This window comes from Sminthopsis crassicaudata, chromosome 2 (assembly GCF_048593235.1).
Source record: "Sminthopsis crassicaudata isolate SCR6 chromosome 2, ASM4859323v1, whole genome shotgun sequence".
NCBI classification, from domain to species: domain Eukaryota; kingdom Metazoa; phylum Chordata; class Mammalia; order Dasyuromorphia; family Dasyuridae; genus Sminthopsis; species Sminthopsis crassicaudata.
Window position 1 is genome coordinate 289,036,837 of NC_133618.1, and position 21,205 is coordinate 289,058,041.

The 21,205-nt window shown below is 41.1% G+C and overlaps 1 protein-coding gene across 1 annotated transcript in view; it reads left to right on the plus strand.

Moving 5' to 3' along the window:
- Window positions 1–1,345: 1,345 nt before the first annotated feature.
- SLC24A4 (solute carrier family 24 member 4) overlaps window positions 1,346–21,205 on the plus strand; it is a 240,438-nt gene continuing 220,578 nt past the window's right edge. The window contains 2 exon segments of the mRNA XM_074289649.1: window positions 1,346–1,939; window positions 4,087–4,197. Coding sequence (XP_074145750.1) covers window positions 1,792–1,939; window positions 4,087–4,197 — 259 coding nt within the window. The 5' untranslated portion in view covers window positions 1,346–1,791.

Here is a 21,205-nt window from a genome sequence, read left to right on the forward strand (position 1 = left end):
TTTTGTTACTGTTACTTTGTCTGGCTCTGTGACCCCATTGGGGGTTTTCTCGGCAGAGATACTGGAGGGGTCTGTCATTTCTCTTTCCAGCTCATTTTACAGATGAGGAAACTGAGGCAAACAGGGTTAGCTGTCTTGCCCAGGAGCACACAGCTGGCATGAGACTACATTCGGAGTGGGGTCCTCTGCACCGCACTATTTGGCAAACTTCCTAGTTTGCTAGTTGGCTCATTAACCTTCTCTGGGTCTCATTTTACCATCCCACTGTGTAAATTAAACGGGTTGGATGGTAACATTTGAAACTGGAGGGGGCCACAGAGGTCATGAGGATAATTTGGGGTCCGGAGAAGTGATTTTTCTTAGGGTCACCCAGGTTTAAATAGCAGAGCCAGGAGATTTAAGACGATGCTTTCTGATTCTGAACTCGAGAGCTTTTTCCGGAGTATCTAAGAGATATATAAAATCTCTCGCAGCTCTAATGGTCTCTGATATTTTCCCCATCAATTTCACTAGGCAGCTGCAAAAAAGGTCTGGTGCAAAGAGCTCGGATTTGGGAGTTAAAGAGGATTTAGCTTTGCATCCCGCTCCCCCACTTATACCTAGGCCCGCTGAGACTAATCGCTGCTGCATCCGCTCCGGCCTCAGTTTCCTTAGGTGCGGCATGAGGGCTCTGGGCTAGACCACTTCCAAGGCTGCAGTTCTATGGCCTCCCGAGATAATCTGCGCTCCGTAACTTTAAAGATTATCCGAATATAAACTAAATAGGTCGGGAGGGGGGTGCGCGATGGTGGTCAAAACGAGTCCCTGTGGGCGAGCCTGTTCTGCAGAAATCTCTAATTCTACGTCTACTTAAGGTTTAAAAAAAAAGCCGCAGCAGCGGAGGATTGCACGGAAACCCTGGGGGGCGGAGGGGGGATGAGAGGGAGATTATTTGCATTGGTCACTAGCTAATCCTGGGGGCGGGAGCGGGGGCGGGGGCGTAGAGCGGCGTCAGGGAGCGAGAGCCCCGGAGAGTACACACGTGTGCGCGTGTGTGTGTGCGTGTGTGTGCAGACACACGGGGCGGGAGGGAAAGAGGGAAGGAGGCGTTGAAGCGTCTCAGACGCAGGCGCGAGGAGTCGGGGAACCTGGTGAGAAAGTTGCCGGGGGAGACCCGGGGCCGACGCGGGAGCCTGCAGCCTCCCGCCTCCGGAGAAGAGCCGCGGCGGACCCCCGGGCGGGCGCGGCGCACCGCCCCCGGCCCCCGCCCGGCCCAGGGCCGTTTTCCCACCTGCGCGGAGCCCGCCCGAGGAGAGCCGGGGAAGCGGCAGAGGAAGGATGCTGGCGGCGGAGGGCTGACGCTCGGCGCGGAGCCTCGGCGCCCCCTGGGCAGCAGCCCGGACCCTCTCTCCCGCAGGCTGCGGGCGCCGCGGTCGCGCCCGGCTGAAGCTCGCTCCCCGGGGAAGGCGGGCTCCGCTCGGCAGCAGCTCGGGGCGCAAGGTCGGCTCCGCAGGTAGCGGGGGAGGCGTCCGAGCGAAGCCCGGGGTCCCGGGGGAGCCCCTCCCGCCCGTGCCGGGGCCATGGCTGGCGCAGGGCGCAGGGCGGCAGCCGGGCTCTGAGCGCTCCGCGCGCCGCTTCCCCTCTCGGACTCCGCCGCCGCCCCGGGCTCCGGGCCATGAAGACCCCCCCGAGGGCGGCCCGCCTCTGAGACCTCCGCTGCGCTTTCGCTTTCCCCGAGTTCGCGCTTGGCCTCCGGGGTCCCTCCGCTCCTCCCGCCCCGGACCGTGGGGTCCGCGGGGCGCTCGCTCCGGGATGGCGCCGCCGCCCGCGCGCCGGCCCCGGGGGCTTCTCCCGTCCCGGAAAGTTCACGGGCGGCGCGAGAAGTGGCTGCAGCAGGTTGGCTTCATCTGCGGGGTGCTGTCCCTGGCGTGGTGCGCCGCCGGTCTGCTCCCCGGCCTCGGTAGGTGCAGGAGCAGGGCCGGGCGTTTGCGGGGGAGGGTCCCGCGGGGGGCGCGGGGTTGGGTCCCGAAAGGGCCTCTCCAGGGCACCCCTGGCCAACGTGCCCACCCGCTGCTCCCGCTGGGCTTTGTGAGCGTGAAAGTGCATGCACAGCGTTTAGAGAGGTCCGAAAGGGACCCAGAAAGGACCTCCCCCCCCCCCCGGGCACCTGTTTTGTCTTCGGTTTTTGTCTGGAACCAAAGGGGGATTCGCCCAAGGTCATCCAGGTACCCTGGAACTGAGACCGAACTCCGAAGCCCCTCCCGCTACCGCGGGCTCCGGCTTCGCTTTGCGGAGTACCCCGCTCTCTCCGAGCACCCCCTCCCACCACCCCCTCCATCACTTGTGTCTGTTAAAGCAAACCTAAACCCTCCCGATGCCCAACTCAGACCGTCCAGCTCCAAGCAGCCGGGCTCTGGCGGAGACTCCAGGGGAGTGTCCAGGTGGAAAAGGCTTGAGACACGCGCTTGTTCCGGGATCACCTTCCCTTTCTCTACCTCCAACAGGCAGAGAAATACTAAACAGGAGAGATACTAAAGGTATCCCACGCCATCTTCCCTTAAAGGGCACGGCCAAAGGGAGATTTGGGGTCCTGGAAATTGCCACGGTTAATCCCGATCTTTGGAGGTCGGAGTGTGGGGAAGGGACGGTAGAAGTCAGACAAGGAAGGATGTGTGAATGGTGGGGCCATTCGCCAAATTAGTGAAATCTTTCAAAGTCCCCGAATGCCCAGCCTCAGCCGGGCTGTCTCTGTTTTTCAATGTCTAACAAGGCAGAGTGATGCAGTCATTGCCAAGAAGTCAGTCAGCCAGCGTTATTAAGTACCTGCTACCAGGTGCCCGACACTAAAAAGCTCTGGAGAAACAGGTCCCGGCGCTTTTCAGAGAAGATAAATAATAAGCATCATTAAGACACTGGGGGAGAGTGAAGTAAGGTGGGACGCACACTAAGGCTGGATTCCATTCTAAACTATCTGTGCTAGACAATTGGAGGACACAGCAGAAAGTGGCTCTCCAACTGGAGGCAATACCCCCCAATTATTGGTATGTCTTCAGCTGAATACACTGATAATCGCTGCTTTGCAGATGGTTGCTTGTGATGCCTTTCCCATCCAGTTATATATCCGAAATAATAAAACCCTGAAAGGACCTTACTCTTTATTCTTGTATCTAAACAGTATTGAATCAAAGATGCTTAGAACTGAAATAGATCTTAGATATTTTGTCCATTTACTCATATTCTCACCTGTCAAGTGAGAAAATTGAGACCTAAAGAGAAGAATTACTTATCCAGGGTCATGCAGTTAGCTAATGGTAAAGCCAGAACTAAAATCCAGGTTTTCTGCCACTTGGTCCAATACTTTTTCTTTCCACTGAGCCACTGAGAGAGAAAGATTAAGTCTTGCTTTAAACATAGAATGATGTCAAATGGTCATTTAAAATAAAAGATCAAGAGTAATTCTCAAAATGCTTATGGAAATCTATACAATTACTGCCGCGTATAGGCTACTTATGATATAAATCAAGGATAATGGGTATGTTCTATGCATATTTGTTAAAAGAATGAGAGATCAAAAAAATAAAACTGTATTCTGTTTGCAAAAGGCAAGGGAAAGACTACCAACTAGAGTAGAAAGATGAAGGCTTGTGTCTTTTCTCTGCCATTTTACTAGCAGTGTGATTTGTGGCAATTCGCAAGAGTTGAACCTCATTTTCTTCTCTTTTAAAATGTGAATGATCATTCTCAAGCTGCCTAAATATCTCCAAAGGCATGGTGGGAGAAAAGTACTTTGTAAATTGTAAAGTACTATAGAAATATGAGTGGCTGTTGGACAGGTGGGGTTCTAGATGACCAAATTTTGTGACTAAGGACTGTGCAGAGACGTGAAGAAGGAGCTTGGTGGCCCAGTGGATAATTCTGGGGCTGGGGTCCCAAAAAACTCTGTTCACTTAACCTCTGCTTGCCTCAATTTCTTCATCTTTAAAAGGAATATAATAAAATTATCTACCTCCCAGGGTTATTGTGAGCATCAAATGAAATAATTGTTAAGCACTTGGCAGAGTGACTGGAATATCATAAGCAATTATTAATATTATTGTTTGTATATAGGACATGAAACAGTTTCCAAAGGCAGACATCGATTACCTGAAGTATGGAGGAACAGAAAGCTGATGGCATCAGTTAATGGAACTCAGGCAGCTAAAAACTGCACCGATCCTGGTAAGAAACCAAAACTCAACCCCAAGGCATTTAGTGCCTTAGAAATACTGTATATGGTATGGTTATGGTGAATAACCACAATATTGAGTTGCGGTAAAAGATTTTTTAAGAGTAAAATGATACCTTTTTGAATGGCAATATATAAAGAGTATAATTCTGTGTGCTGCTAAGCAACTCAAATACTTTATTCAGCAAGTGAAAAGGTCATATGCAAGAGCACAAAAAAAATTATATTTATTCTCACAATGGTTCTAAAGGCTACGTGTTTTCTGTATCTCTTTGGATTTACTCTTGTGTGCGTCTGTATGAGTGTTTGGTGCTTTGTTCATTCCTTCCATTTGCCCTTTGTCCCTAGCGGCATCCAAGCAGGCAATATTCATTTCAGAAGCTGTTTAAACTGTTCACTGCCTCTCTGAATATGTATGAATCTGATGCCTGGAATGAACTCTATCTTCCTCTTTTGAAATTTCTTTCTTTTTTTTTTTTCTTCCCTAAAACCTTCAAACCTAGTCTCCAAGGCATTCCATTCCCTTATCCTACCCTATTCCTTGCTCCACAAATTACATAGAAACACACACACACACACACACACACACACACACACACACACACACACACATCTGAGGAAAATAGTATAGGATGATAACGTTTAAAATTGGAAAGGACCTTTAGAGATTATGTAGCTTAAAAATGAGGATCCTGAGGGCCCAGAGGAGGGACCCAATTTACTCAGTTACAGAATTGGGATTTGAAGCCTGACACTGTGACTATAAATACAGTGCTTTCCCCCACTATCTTGCATTATCTCTGCTTTTCTCACTTTTCAAGGAACTTTGATTCTTTGCTTTGTATTCTACATTGTAGAGTACAACAGCAAGACTGATTGTTGAATACCTTGTCAAAGAGGCTTGCCATTCTCTATAAAGCACTGAATGTTCTTGGTTGGATAGTCTTTTCTTTTAAACAATTTAATTAGTGTATAATTACACTTAAAAAACAAAAATTGATCTCTTCATCTTATATGGTTGGGCTGGCTCCATTTTTAAATTAATGGCTGATTGAAAAATAATAATAGTCTACATTTTGTGGAGTAACTTATTTACAAAGTGCCTTCCTAAATAGAGATAATATCAAAGAATAATTAAAAAAAATAATAGTGATCACCAGCATGTTCTGATTTCTATCAGGAAAGCCTAGGTTCAAATTCTATCTCCAAGACTGTATGACTTTGAACAAGTAATGTATGATTCTTTGAACCTCAGTTTCTGATCTTTACAATAGGTCTGATAATATTTGTAGTATCTATCCCAGAGAGGATTATTGTGAAGTTCAAATGAGGTAATGCATGAAATACTTTTTGCAAAATTTATACAAATATCCATTATTATTACTATTATTATTTGTCATAATTTTTTTTTCCTGAGGCAGGTTTTACCTAAAGTGCCTCAAGATAAAAGGTATCTGAATTTTTCCTACAGGAAGTCCACAGAGAGACTGTGATGTAACAAAAAGAGCATTGGAATAAGAGTTAGAAGTCGTGGGTTGCCCATTGGTAAAACTAGGGGAAGAGGGAAGCATCTGCCGTGTGTGTGTGTGTGTGTGTGTGTGTGTGTGTGTGTGTGTGTGTGAAAAGGAAGAGAAAGTGCATAAAAGGGTCCACAAAACTATTTTTGTTGTTGTTTCAGTAATATCCTTAATATTAAGGATAAGTAATTTGACTTAATGGAAGTTAAAAAAGACAAAAAAAGTTGCAGAGCACAGCCCCTATTAGAACAAGCTAACTTTCCAGATTTTCCAAATTAAAACAAACAAGCAAACAAACAAAAAACCACTTCAACATGAAGCTACCATATAAAGTTTTTCCATTTCTCTTTGTAAAAAGTTCAGAGTTTTCATAACCCCATTGGGGATTTTCTTGGCAGACAGACTGAAGTGGGTTGCCATTTCCTACTACAATTCATTTTACAGATAAGGAAGCTGAGGCAAATAGTTGACTGACTTGCCCAGGATCACACCTGTCTGAGGCTAAATTTGAACCCAGGAAGATGAGTTTTCCTGATTTCAGGCCCAGAACTCATCCATTCTACCATCTAGCTGCCTCCACCCTAAAAGGCCCATAAAAATAAATGTCCGGCATTTTATTCTATTTCCTTTCATAACTGTCCAAAGCATTTGATGTTCTAAGTTGCCCACAGCCCAACTCCTGTGGCTAAGGAAGGGGAGTTCAGAAAGACAGTCCCTCCGGGAGGCCGCTGGGACTCCCCAGAGTGTGCATCCTCTCCTGTCTGTTCCCGGCCCTCTGTTTCTCCCAGTTGGCCCAGTGCCTCCTTGTAAGTTAGCTGTAGCTCTGCTGCTGCTGCTTGTCTTCACCAGCCATGAGTGGTGGGTGTATGTACAGAAGGGAGATACATTCGGCCGAGGGCGTCTGCTCCGCAACAGTGAGAGCCCCAGCTTGGAAGGAGGGGAATGTGGGAGTGCTAGAGCCTCAGCCAATCACAGGCCCCCTTTCCTGGCATTATTGTCCACGACCAGGAGCATTTGATCTGTATTCCTTCAGAATTTAAATGGCAAAATTCTTGCCAGACTCATTAAGAGACAGGAGCAAGACCACTGCTCCTCAGAACTTGTGTGGGCGTAGGTGGGTGGGTTGGACAAAGTGGCCTATCAACACTTCTTCCTTTTGGATGATGCTTTACTTTCACAAACCATACCCCCTCACCCTGGATCCTTACAATAACCCAGTGAGGTAGATGGGACACAAATCATTCTTCTCATTTTTATTTCTCTCTCATTTATATTTTCTTCTACAAGAATACTTGTGTAGGCTACATAGTAGTCATGTAGTAACCCGAGGCTTCATCCCTGATCCTGTTTTCTGTTTCACTCTTCTCCCTACCCTACTTCCTGTCTTTACTTCTGGCCTAACTCAAAAATGTAAGTGTGTGGGGATGGGGTAGGGAAAGGAATCTGCTTCTGCCTCTTTGATCTCTCCTTTTTGGTTTATTGTTACCTCCTAGGCTGGAAAACGTCCTTTTTCTAGGTGACAAATGATGCATTTCATTGTGCTTTAGCTTGGGCCTGTTCATTTATATAGAACATAGCTACAGAGTATTGTTCTTGGGAGCATCTAATCAATATCCATGGTTCTCAGTGCTGTTTTCAATTAAGTTGATCAAACACTAATACTAAGCATTAATTCTCCCTAATTAATTTTCTAATTCAATCTTCCTAATAAATTCCAGGCATTAATTCTTCCCTAGAATTAATGCTTCCCCCTTTATGATTGGGGAAACCATAGTAGCAAAGGGATGAGCGAATAGTAACACGACTCACTCACACTCACAATCTCCTCCCAAGCCTTGGATTAGCATAGGGCCAAGGAATGAATTTGTCCCAAGAATAAGATGATGGAGGTGAAATGATCCCCTCTGTCCCCTACTAGCTGTGTGATCACATCACTGCACCTTTGAGCAACCTCTTCTGTAAGATGACCATGATGAGTGTAATTATTAGTTACCTCAGAGGGTTATTGTGGGGAAAAGCACTTTGCTAACTCTGGAGTCCTATAGAAACAAATGGCAATAGGGATTATTATTAGACCAAAGCTATTGGTTGAATGGATTCAATAAGTAGCTACTTATTGTGGCTCTCACCTGGGACATGTATGACACAGTCCCCTTTAGGAGATGGTGGTTGTTCATTGGTTTCAGTTGCACCTGACTCTCTCTGACCCTATTTAGGATTTTCTTGGCAAAAAGAAAGGAGTGGCTTGCCATTTCCTTTTCCAGCTCATTTTACAGATGAGAAAACCAAGGCAAACAGGATTAAATGGTTTGTTTAGGATTACAAAGCTAATTTGTCTAAAATGTCTGAGTTTAGATTTGAACTCATGAAGATGAGTCATCCTGACCCTAGGCCTGGTACTCACTCTATCTACTGTGTCACTTAGCTGCCTATCATATTAGACTTCACAAATATTGTACTTTTATCCTCAAATCTGACTTATAAAGCCTGAATACAGCTTCTTATTGATATCTTCAGTGTATATTCATATTATGTGCATTTTAAATAGATCTCACTTTATAATAGTATTTTTTTAAAAAGTGTTCCAAATACATGCAAAGACATTCACTTTTGCAAAACCTTGTATTCCAAAATTTTCTCCCTCTCCTCTCCCTTCTTCCCTCTTGCAGATAGCAAGCAATCTGATATAGGTTACACATGTGCAGTTCTTCTGAACATATTTCCATATTCATCATACACACACACACACACACACACACACACACACACACACACACACACAATGCTCTAGGAGTTGAAAAGAGGAAGAAGTCAGTGTAGATAGATTCTGATAGCCCCCTTTCTGGGTAGATATCATGGACTCTGCTTTAGAGGTGAAATATTTATAAAGCTGAAGAGAGAAGATCATAGGATCAGAGATGTCCAATAAATATATTAATGGACCTTAGAAGCTATCTTGTCCAGTCTCCTAATTTTACAGATGAGGAAACTGAGGTCTATGCTTTCCACTGGATTTGGATTTAGAGCCAGGAAGAATTTTAAAAATCTTCTGGTCCAGCCCTATTACTCTGAACAGATAAAGAAACTGTCTCAGAGAGTCTAAGTAATATACCTGAGGTTACACAGATAACAAAGCAAAGCAAAACCAGGCTTTTAATGTACTTCAGTTCTTTTCAGCTACACTATTCTTTCTTCCCAACACTGAAATCATCATTTTCTCCTTCAGAATGCAACTTTTTTCCTCTATTTTCTCTCCTCCTCTCTCTACATGTAGGAGAAACCATCCTTCAGAGAGTATTCTAAGCTCAAAATCTCAGAGTCCTCTTTTTCCCTTCCTCTCCCCCAACATCTGATTGATTAGTTTTGTCATATTTGGCCTGTAGAGCTTTAAAGGGGAGCAGCCCATGTGGAGAGAGGGTCTGCCATCCCTGTACCCTCAAACCAACTACTGGCAACTGTCACTGATGGGCATTTATTAAGCATTTACTATGGGTCAGGATACATGTGTCTACGCCAGGTAAGCTCAGGAACACCAACAATGGCAGTTCCCATCCAGACCATCAGCTCTGTTACCAGCCCAACTGCCTCAGCCATGATTCAGGTGAGCAGTTCTCAGGCAGAGGTAGCCTTCTGCAGCCCCTGCCTTCTCAGCGACCACAGAGCTACTGAAGATTAGGATAAATAGTTCTACCTTTCCAAGTGCAATTATTATCGTTATTATTACTATTTTCTTTATTGCTTCTCAAAGCACCTACCTGGATTAAGCCTTAATCACTTCTTGCACTGAATATGGCAGTAGCCACCTTGTCTTCTTGCCACACCCTTCTCACTTCTCCAATCTATCTCTCAAACAGCTGTCAAAATAACCAGCCTAATGGGGAGAGGAAGGGGAGAATAATACTCCCTTAATGGACATTAGGAGTCCTCTCAATACCTGCCTCTCCTTCCAAATTCCATATTCTGCAATGGGTTGTTATGGGGAAAGCACTCTGTGGTCCCCAAATCTCTGTATAAACTGGAAGAGTTGGCTGTTAGTCATTCTCAGGTATTCCTAGAGGAATAGCCATGTCATTGCCCTTCTCAAAAACTCTCAGTGAAAGTAAATATATAAAAAAGCCTTTAAGCACTCACTATGTGCAAGGACCTTTACTAACTTTTGGGGATACAGGTAGAAAAATAAGACAGTTCCTGCTTGCAAGAAACTCACTCGGATTGTGGGAAATAGGAGAAAGAACGCAGAAAAAATTTCACCAGCGTGGGGAAAGCCTTGTGGTCCTGAGGGTGCAACAACAAAGCAGATGGTGATGGCTCCTCGTCAGTGGGACTTCCATAGATAAAACCATATATATTTCTGATGCTGAGTCCCTTGATAGTGTTCTTTGTAGAATGAGCATTTTCTTGTTCTACTCTTAAGTAGCACAGAAGTAGTAGAAAGGTCAGTGGTCCCCAAGAATTATTCCCCTAGAACAGACCTCCAGAGTTGAGCTAGTAGCTGTAACTGGTTGGGGAGGGGGTTGTGATTCTGAGCATCCTTGGTGATGGTTGGTGTGGGTGGAGGCCTTCTCCACAGGAGATTAATCCTCTTGATGATAGTTGGGAAGGCCAGACTAGAAGCAGGACCCATGGTCAAGGAACTGGAAGTAAATTGGAGCAGTTCCTGGGACTCTGTGGTCCTAGCATTTAACAGTTTTATTAATGTCTTAGTTTATACCTTTTCTTTTCATGAGCTACCTTGAAGACATTGTGTGTGTGTGTGTTGGATTGTCCCTTCCAGGAATATTTTTCTAGTGAGTACTGATAAAGCAAAGTGAAATGTTTTCTGTGAAAGCATACAAAAGAGCAATGGGGACAGTGGCATTGAGCTACTTTGGAAGCTCTTGTTGAGTACATCTCTTTTTAAGGGCTGACAGCATCTTTAGAAGAAAACTGAGAGGTCTTAAAAGACATAGGGTTTACTCTGAAGGACCTATGATGAAAAATCCTATCCATCCCCAGAGAAGGATCAAGTTTAAATATAGATTCCTCTATTTCTCTTTATTTTAACCTAATTTTTCTTGACGGTTTTTATTTTCATTTTAGGGTGTTTTTTTTCACAACTTGACTTTTATGGAAATTTTTTGAATAACTTCATATGTGGTTGCTTGATTGTGGGTGGGGACAAGGGAGAGAACCTAGCACTCAAAAATCTTTTTTTTGTTTGTTCTTTTTTTAAAGAAATTTTCTTTTTTATTATAGCTTTTTATTGACAAAACATATGCATGGGTAATTTTTCAACACTGACCCTTGCAACAACTTCTGTTCTAACTTTGCTCCTTTTTCCCTCCACCCCCTTCCCTAGATGGCAGGTAGTCCCATACATGTTAAATATGTTAAAATATAGGTTAAATATATGTAGACATATTTATACAGTTATCTTGTTGCACAATATTGGATTTAGAAAGAAGGTAAAAATAACCTGAGAAGAAAAAACAAAAATGCAAGCAAACAGTAATAGAAAGAGTGTAAATGCTATGTATGAGTGGTCCACACTCATTTCCCAGTGTTATTTCGCTGGGTGTAGCAGGTTCTGTTCATTATTGATCAATTAGAACTGATTTGGATCCTCTCATTGTTGAAGAGAGCCACTTGCATCAGAATTGATCCTCATATAGTATTGTTGTTGAAGTGTATAATGATCTGGTAGAACTCAAAAATCTTAAGAAGAAATGTAAAAAAAAATGTTTTGAATGAAAAATATTAAATAAATTTAAAATTAAAAAAGATGTAGGATTAAAAGCATCTGGTAAAAGAATTGCTGTGCTTTGGGGAACACACCTAGGAGGACATGATAGGAGCTAAGTATCCTATTGAAATATTTCTCTCTCTCTTTACCTGGAAGCATTTCAAGGTTCAGTCCGTTTGAAGGGTGGTGTTAATGGTAGCAGAATTCACTACATTTTCAGGAGTGGAAGCTGTAGGGCCAAGTAGTCAAAAGAGAAAGAGTGAACTTGGTTCAAAAGAGAATGAACTGTTTCTTGACCTTTAATCCTAGATTTACAGGTGGAAGGAGCCTCAGAGACCACCTAGTCCCACCTTCCCTCTCACTGTATAAAGAAACAGTTTCAGAAAATTTCAGTGACTTAAGTTATGCACAGGTGATTAATAGCAGAACTAGGACTGACTCCATGTCCAGACCTCTTCCCATGCATGGTGGTTCTAGTTGGAGGCAAAAAAGAGTGGTTTTCTGTTTGTTGGGTTTGTCTCTCCAATGATCTGAGAGGTTGAAGAAAGATAAATTTATCAGAAAAGATTCATGGTTTGTTACCTGGATTCTCAAGTCAGCTGTCGTGAAACAACTCTATTTCAAAGTCCAATTTATGCAATACTGATATAGAATCTTTAAATAGCATAGCTGCAAGGGATCTTAGAGGTCACTTTTTAAATTGTACCCATGCATGCCTGGGTGTGTGTGATGAACTCCTTTGCCAATTAGATGAAGGCTATAGACTCCTTAGATTAACACACAAATAAAATAAAAAGATTACAAGGGAAATCTATTATATTGAGATACAGGTAACAAAATTTTTTTTTAATATTCACAGTCTCAGGTTTAGAACCTCTAGTTCCCCATCCAATCCTGACATTTTACCATTGAGCAACCCATGGCCCAGAAAGGGAAGGTACCATGAACAAGGTAGGACTAAGTAGAAGGGCCGGGAAAGAGATTTTTAAAATCAAGGTGATCTGCTAACCAGTGAGGAAGGGAAGAACTATAATTTAGCTGATTCTACTTTATTGGAATGTTGAAATGTGCTTGCCCAAGAGAGGATTGGGAAGTAGGTGAGGAAGACATGTGAATGGGTGAATTTGGTAACCAGGAACTGCAAAGAATGGATATGGAGGTGAGGAGACATAATCACACGTCAGTTTATGACTTCTTATAATTTATGAGTGGCCTGGTTCCAGAGGGTTTGTAAATCCAACTAAAAGAAGTCACTGAGGGTGACCTCCTCATTTAGAGCCCAGAAAGATGAAGGGATTAGTCTGCATCAGGCAAGTAGGTGAGAGGTGGGATTGGAAACCAGGGCCTATAAATCTAGGGTCAATTAGTTGTCTTTGCATTGCAGGACTCAGAAAGTGCTGATTTGGGGATTGGCAGATGTTAAGCCATAGTTCAGGCCGACTCTCTCTTGGCTGTTCCCATGAAAGCAAAGCTTCATGTAGAAGAGGAGAGAGAAATGGAACTAGCCCAGAGTGACCTGCACTCCCTGAGGAGTGTTAGTTCAACTAAAACTTGGGGAAATCTAGCTTAGAAAAGGACCATATTTGATGGGACACCTCGTACTATTCTCTCTGATTGTGTACCATATTTCATTTCAGCAAAGGTATTACCTAGACACCTTGAAAATTACAGATTGTAGCATTAAGAGCTGGAAGGGACCTTAGAGATTGGGACCAATTCTGTTATTTTACAGAACAGAAAACTGAAAGCTATTAAGTGAAAATTATTTGCTGGGATCACATGGCTGTTAAAGGGCAAAGCAAGGATGCGGATCTTTTGATCTATAATTTTTTTTTGAATCCAGATTTACTACTATATATCTTAATATGGTAGATTTTAAAATGGTGGTGCTCCTTAGGTCATTATAGATAGAAAATATTTTTCTCTACCAGCTGAAATAAGAAAATAGGTAGTCATGAATTTTTTTCTTTTTCCCTTGGAATGTTATTTTAATTAGGATAAAGTCAATTCTAAGTCAATGGACATGGGCCCGATGTCACTGATTCGCTCTGTTGACTTGAGCATACAATTTCTCTTCCTCATTTTCCTGATATATGAAATTTAAGGAGACAGGTAAAACAGCATAATGAAGAAGGGATTTGGAGTTAGAAAGATTAAGTTTAAGTCTCTTCTCTGCTGCTTACTACTTTGGATGATTTGGAGCAAATTGGTTATTTGCTCTAACTCTGTTTCTTCATCTGTAAAATATGGAGATTAGAGTAGACCATTCTAAGGTTCCTTCCAATTCTAAATCTTACCATAACTAGGTAATTTCTTCACCTTTCAGGATTAACATTCTGTAGCCCCAAGTAGATTGGCAGTCAGGAAACCTGGGCTCTCACATGGTGATTTTCACTCTCTGGCTTTTCTCAACTGCAGAATGAGTCTGGACTATATGATGTACTTGCCTGCTCTCTAACAGTCTGGGTCCTACTCTAGGCAGAGAAAAGAAAGATGATCTAAATGACAAGTTTCAGGCCCTAAAACTTACCTGGGCATCTCTCTGATGTGTGTGAAATGCCTGTCCATTATAGCAGTAGAAGCATCCGCGTGGGTTGGGTTTCTTAGTATGTTTCTAATACCGATTTGTTTGCAATCAAAAGTTTTTTGCCTTATCCAAACTATCAGTGCCATCTGCTAGCAATCTCCCAGCTTACAGGCCCATCTGCTAACCACCAACTTACAGATTCCCTGCTCCGACTGCCATGTTGTATACCTCCCTTGATTCAGAGAGCACCCACTCTGTTTGCTCCAGAACTCTGAGAAGCATTTCTCACAAGGCTAAAAATGGAAATCATTAAATATTACCATGTGTTGTCTTAGGTGGACCAGATCCAGACTTGAGTCAATTGAGTACTATTAGAAAAGTAAAACAGTGGAAGGAGAATCTTTTATTAAGTCATCGCTCGTTATTAATTAAATTGTCTGCCCAAGCATAATGTTTTTTACATATTTGAAGTATGAAAAATAAATGGACCAGGAAAATTTGCTGTTCCCGATGAAGAAACAGATGTCACCCTTTGAAATGAAAAGAAATGAAGGTCACCAGAAACCTGGAGATTCAGAAGAATAGCTGTGGTCTGGGTAATAAGCATTTATTAAGCACCTACTAAACACTGTACTGAGTTTCTGGAATACAGAGATGCCCTCAAGGAGCCTATATAGGCTATCCCCAAAGCTCTTAAAGCTTAAAATGGCATTAATTCTTTTGGGGGAAATTCTGTTGGAGGAAAGCATGTACATGTATAAGGAAATGCAGAATTTCCACAAAGTAAATAAAAAACAATTTTTTTGTGGGGGACCCTAGTAGCTGAAGTGATTCACTTTCTGTGGGAGGGAGCATTTCAGCTGTGCTCTGAAAGAAGCTGGAGATTTCAGCGATGGAAGACAGTCCGTGAGAAAGAATGGAGACAGGAGATTGGATGTCATGTATGAGGAAGAACCATGTCAGCTTCAACATAGAGTATGAGAAAAGAAATAATGTATCACAAGGGAGGCCCTCATTAAAGACTAAGTGTCATGATATTTGTGGAGATATCTATAGAATAATTGTATATATTTAAGGAGGGAAAAATTTTGAGCACAAGGTTTTGTAAGGGTGAATGTTGAAAATTACCCATGTTTATATATTGCTTTTTTTTTTTTTTTTGCTGAGGCAATTGGGGTTCAGTGCCCCAGGTCACACAGATAGGAAGTGCTAAGTGTCTGAGACCAGATTTGAATTTAGGTCCTCCTGACTTCAGAGCTGGTGCTCTAAGCACAGCACTGCACCACTTAGCCGCCCCACCATGTATGTATGTATGTGTGTGTGTGTGTGTGTGTGTGTATATATATATATATATATATATGTTTTAATAGTTTTTATTTACCAGATATATGCATGGGTAATTTTACAACATTGACAATTGCCAAACCTTTTGTTCTAATTTTTCCCCTCCTTCCCCCAGATGGCAGGTTGACCAATATGTATATATTTTAAAAATAAAAAGCTTTAATTATAAAAAGGCTAAATGCAGAAAATATTGCAATTTTCTCAAAGAGGCAATGGGGAGTCACAGCTGCTTTTTGAGCAGGAAGTGATAATGGTCAGAGGTGCTGTAGGAATATGGCTGCTATAGGAATATTGCTTTCACAGCTGTGTGCACCAGGGATTGGACTAAGGGAGAGATCTGAGGCCCTCAAACATTGGTATTGTAGCTCCTTTGGTACTGCTTCATAAATAGCTGTTGTTAACTTGTTTCAGTCATGTCCAACTCTTTGTGATCTCACTTGGGGCTTTCCTGGTAAAGATACTGGAGGAGTTTGCCTTTTCCCTTTCCAGCTCATTTTACAGATGAGGAAACTGAGGCAATTAAGTGACTTGCCCAGGGTCACATAGATAGTGAGTGAATGAGCCTGGATTTGAACTCAAGGAATCTTCTTGACTCCAAGCCCATTGCTCTATCCACAGAACTTCCCTAGCTTCCCTGCTGCTGACAAGACAGAGAAATAAAAAATTACCCAGAATTATTGTGGGAGAGAGAAAAAAAAAAAAAAGCTCACTACGCAATAGCAGAGTCATCCTTAGTACCTGGAGGAATGCTTACTAGCAACGGGTGCATCTTACTCATTGACTATCCAGGGGTAAAGAGAAAACAAACATCTCCTAAGATCACTGCTGCACAAGTGTGAATAATTAGGCTTTGGGGACTTAGTGAAGAGTTCAGTTCTCAGCCAGCAGAGAAGTCTCAGAGCTACAAACTGAATCAGATTGCTTTGATGCTTGGGAGAAGGAAAATGAATTTGGTCCTTTGGGTGGGTGAGGTGGTCCGGGTAGCTAGCCTGTTAAACTGGGCTGTAGCATTTGTGAGAAGCCAGCTAATTTGGGTTTTTTTAATTTTTTACCCAATTTAACACAGAAAAAATTTTTAACATGCATTTAAAAATTTTTTGAATTCCAGATTTTATCCTTTCCTCTTTGCCTTTCCCTCCACTGAGAAAGCAAACACTTTGATATATTTATTATACATGTGCAGTCATGCAAAACACATTTCTATGTTAGTCATTGTTGTGAAAGAAAATAGACAAAAAACTACAAGAAAAATAAAATTTTAAAAAGTATGCTTAAATTTGCATTCAGACTCCATTATTTTTTTCTCAGGAGATGGGAAGCATTTTTCATCATAAGTCTTTTAGAATTATATTGGTCCTTATATTGGCGAGAATAGTTAACTTATTCACAATTGATCATTGTACACTATTGCTGTTACTGTGTACAGTGTTCTGGTTCTGCTCATCTCACTTTGAATAAATTCAGGTAAGTCTTTCCAGCTCCTTCTGAGAGCATCCTGCACATTATTTATTAAACAGAACAATAGTATTCTATCATAATCATACACTACAACTTTTTCAGCTATTCCCCAATTGATAGATATCCCTTTCAAACCGATTTTCAGTTTTTTGCCACTACAAAAAGAGCTGCTATAAATATTTTTGTTCATAAAGGTCCTTTCCCTTTTTTTCTTTTTAAAAAAAATCTCTTTGGGATACAGACCTAAAATGATATTGCTGGGTCAAAGAGTGTACTTGGTTTTAATGCCCTTTGGGCATGGTCCCATATTGCTCTCTGGAATGATTGAATCAGTTCACAACTCCAGTGACAGTGTCTCAGTTTTCCCACATCCCCTCCAATATTTGTCATTTTCCTTTTCTGTCATATTAGCCAGTTTGATAGGTGTGAGATCGTACTTAGAGATGTTTTAATTTGCATTTCTTTAATCAATAATGATTTAGAGCATTTTCTCACATAGTTAGCTATAGATAGCTATTTTGAGTTCTCATCCCTGCATAAGAACTTTTGTTCCCTCATCATTTTTATTTAATTTTAATGGTCAGAGGATATTTTTAGTTAAAAAGAGAACTTATGGGTCATGTAATTTAGGGTGCCAAACTCAAATAAAAATGGGAGCCACTGTTCCATTCAAAAAGATCTCTGGTTTCACATTAACTAGGTTTTAAAATGTGATATCTGTATTTTATTATATTTTTGTTAATTTTATTAAATATTTTCTAATTAATCTGGTTCAGACTGCACTTGACAATGTTGTGGGTTCCATGTTTGAAATCCCTGTTACAGTCCATCACCATCAAACATATTTAATTTTACATGTAAGGAAATTTAGGAACTAATACCCAAGGCTACATATGTAGAAATAATCAACCTAGAATTCCAACCTAGATCTTCCAGTTATAAAGCTAGCAATCAATCAGTGAACTTTGATTAAAGACCTACTGTGTGCTAGTCAATAAAAGAGGCATTTATAAGAACCTACTATGTGCACAAAATTAAAGTCTTGCTTCAGTCCTCGATTGGCTGGATGACCATGAGCAAGTCACTTGAAATCCCTCAATACCCTAGGTAGCTTTCTGAGATTATTAAGTTGCAGAAAAGTTGCTAATTTACATTGGTAAAGTCAGTTTTCTCCAAGAATGAAGTGACAGGTCTAATCCTTAGCCCTACTATGTGTCAGACTGTCAAACAACAAAAAATTCCCCAAACTCAACAATAAAAAGCTAAACTTCAAGTTATTTTGTATTTTATTGTGCCATCTCCTGTGAAGAGCTCCAGGAATTTTCACATATGCCATTGATTTCTCTTCTTTCCCTGTGAAATAGGGAAGAACACATATTTTTGTTTATTTAAAAAAAAAAAATAAACAAGTGGAATTACATTGAAATTTAGGCTTCCACACTAGAACCTCATCCTCTAACATGGCCCACAACACTCCCAAGTTTAGTTCAAAGAGGATTAAAATGTAATTCCAATCTTTAAAAAAATCTAATAATCTAATAACAATTTTTAAATTTAATAATCTAAATAAAAAAGGTAATATTTAAACCCATATAATTTTCTGAGTCCACATGCAGTCCTCAGGGGTCCTTATGTCTGATTGGCTTAATAGCCTTGGTTTTTATTTGAATTTGACTTCTCTAGCCCTTTGGAACACATTGCTCTATGTGGGTGCTTCAGAGCTCATGAGGTGATTAATAGAAAGAATAACCAGGATCCAGCGGGCAGCCTTTGTGTCCTGGGCTGAAGCAGTGGCCGTCAGGACGGAAACTCAGCTTCCTGAGTCCCATGCTCTCCCTGTGAAATAGAGATTTGATTTTCCTCCCAGGCAAGAAGAGCAAGTATGAAAGCATCATGAAGCTTTTTTACATTTATAAGATGCCAAGAATAAAAATGCTTCTCTTTGATATTGAAATAAACCACTAAAAAAAATAAATAAAAATCTCAGTATATAGAACCACAGCATTAGCGGAAAGGTGGCCTTGGGATTGGTAGCTTCTCCCTCAGATCACCTGTTTTATAAATATCTCAGTATATGATCTCATCTTTCGAAGTAGATTGGGAACTTCTGAGGTGCAGGGGATATCTTCTGCTACTCAAGTCAATGAGCATTTAGTAAATCTCTACCAGGAGCCAGATATTGTGTGAAGTGATGGAGATGTAACATTTCTGGTGGGCCCCATCAGCACAATATTGTGGGGAATTTCCCGTCTTCATCTAGCAGCATATGAGTAGTGATGGGTGGGGGAGAAATCCAAAGGTGAGATTCGGTGATACAGCACTGGAGCCATAATAAAGGTACGAGGGACTTCAGAGGAAAGAACGAGTCACCAGGAACAAGGTGGGAAGAGCGAGGGCTGACTGGGACTCTTGGTCAGGATGAACAGTAGTGCTCTGGTGTGAGGATGAGGAAGAGGTGGTCAGATAAAAGGGTTTATGAAAATGGAATTGGTGCATTTGTGGGCAAGGCAGGATCATCCATCTCGGGAGGAGGAGTGGAAGAGTAGTTCATGGAAGATGAGTAAGTTGAGTAATTACATTTGAGGGAATAGAAATGTATAGTTCTATATACAAAATTAGTTCTCTGACCTTAATCAATTTACTTGAGTGCTCTGGGCTGCTTTATTCATAAAATGAAGGGTCTTTTATGGAGGGTTTTTTATGTTTTTATGTTTTTTTTGGTATCATGGACACAAAAGTCTGATTATCTGGTGAAGACTTTGGACCCTTTCTCAGGATGATTCATAAGTGTAATACATGAATTAGAAAGGAAACTACTTATATTGGTTAATCAATCAATAAACATTTATTAAGGATAATGCTAGGTTCTGTGCTAAAGGTGGAGGATACCAAAGGAGGCAAAAATGACAGGGACAGTTTCCTACCCTAAGAGAGTCCACAGTCAAATCAAAATACATTTTAAAAATAGTTCACAAACCAGGGTTAAGAATCCTAGGTCTAAATAAAGGATCTTTGTCTAAAATGAGTTCTGGCTCCAAATTCTGACTTTCAAGAGCATATCCAGAAGTGAAAAGATTTGATTCCATAAACTCAGTTGTATATATACATACTGTACAGCCAAGGGCAAGTAAGTTAACTGATCAATGTTCCAGACAGTTCTCTGACTGTATTAAATAGAAAAGTTGTTTATCTCTTTTAATGAAGGGAGTATTCACATTGATAGTTCCCTAAACCAGTGAAATCAAGGGCCCAAATTCCCCTAAATAATGGAAAAAGGGGGGAAAGACCATAACAGATCAAAAAGATAAAAATCTAACTTATTTTTATTATGATAAGATGCCTTCTAAAGTAACTCATCTACAGAGCTTTTAACTTCCTTGTGATGCAGATATTTATCATCATTTTATCTGTAAAAAAAAAAAAAATGAGGCACAGAAAAAAAGGTAAATAACTTCTCCATAATTATTCAGGCAGCTAGTAAGTATAAGAGGTAAGTCTTTTGACTTCAGGTCTATTGCTTCTTTTCTCCTCTTTCTTTTATTTTTGACTAGATTGGACTATCTGATTTTATTGTTGAGTATTTTCCTTTACCAAATGCAGACTGAGACTTACTAAGCAATTTACCATTTTGGCAAGTTGCCTAAACCTCCAAGAGAATAAGTAATTTGCCTAGGATCACCTAGTCCAATATGTGTCAGAGGGTTGTCCATTGTCCTTATTACTATATCTTGCAACCTAGAAATACTTCCACTTGATCCTCATTTCTGTGGGAAATAGAATGTGCAAGTATTATTATCCCCATTTAACAGATCAGGAAAACTGAGATTTGGAAAGGATGATGTCAAATTCCCATTGCCCATAAATAGTTGCCTTTCATTGTGTAACCCATTGTCAAGTTTAATAGCTTTCATTTTGGGAGGAAGAAAGGAAATAAGTATCTATTAAGCAAGCATTTATTATGTGCTAGACATATTTTTATTTTTATTAATTAACTTTTATTTAATTAATTTTTACAAAAAAATTTATGCATGGGTAATTTTCCAGCATTGACAATTGCAAAACCTTTTGTTTCAACTTTTCCCCTCCTTCCCCTCACCTCTTCCCCCAGATAGCAGGTTGACTAATACATGTTAAATATGTTAAAATATAAGTTAAATACAATATATGTATACATAGTCATATTTTTAAATTGTATTTTTGAAGGAGAAAACCTCTTCCCAGCTACTAATTTATATGTCTTGTAGTCAAAGTTCATTTCTTCTTGGTCTCTTTTCAGTGGCCTTTGTCACTATTCTCAAGGTAGGAAACTTGCAGTAGAAGTTGTGAGATTTGGAATAGAGATATGGGCTAGATCTGTATTTTCCAGATGAAATGTCCTATATCAGGGCAGATAAGCCCCCTTCTCTTATAGTCTTAAAAGATTTGCCTAGAAT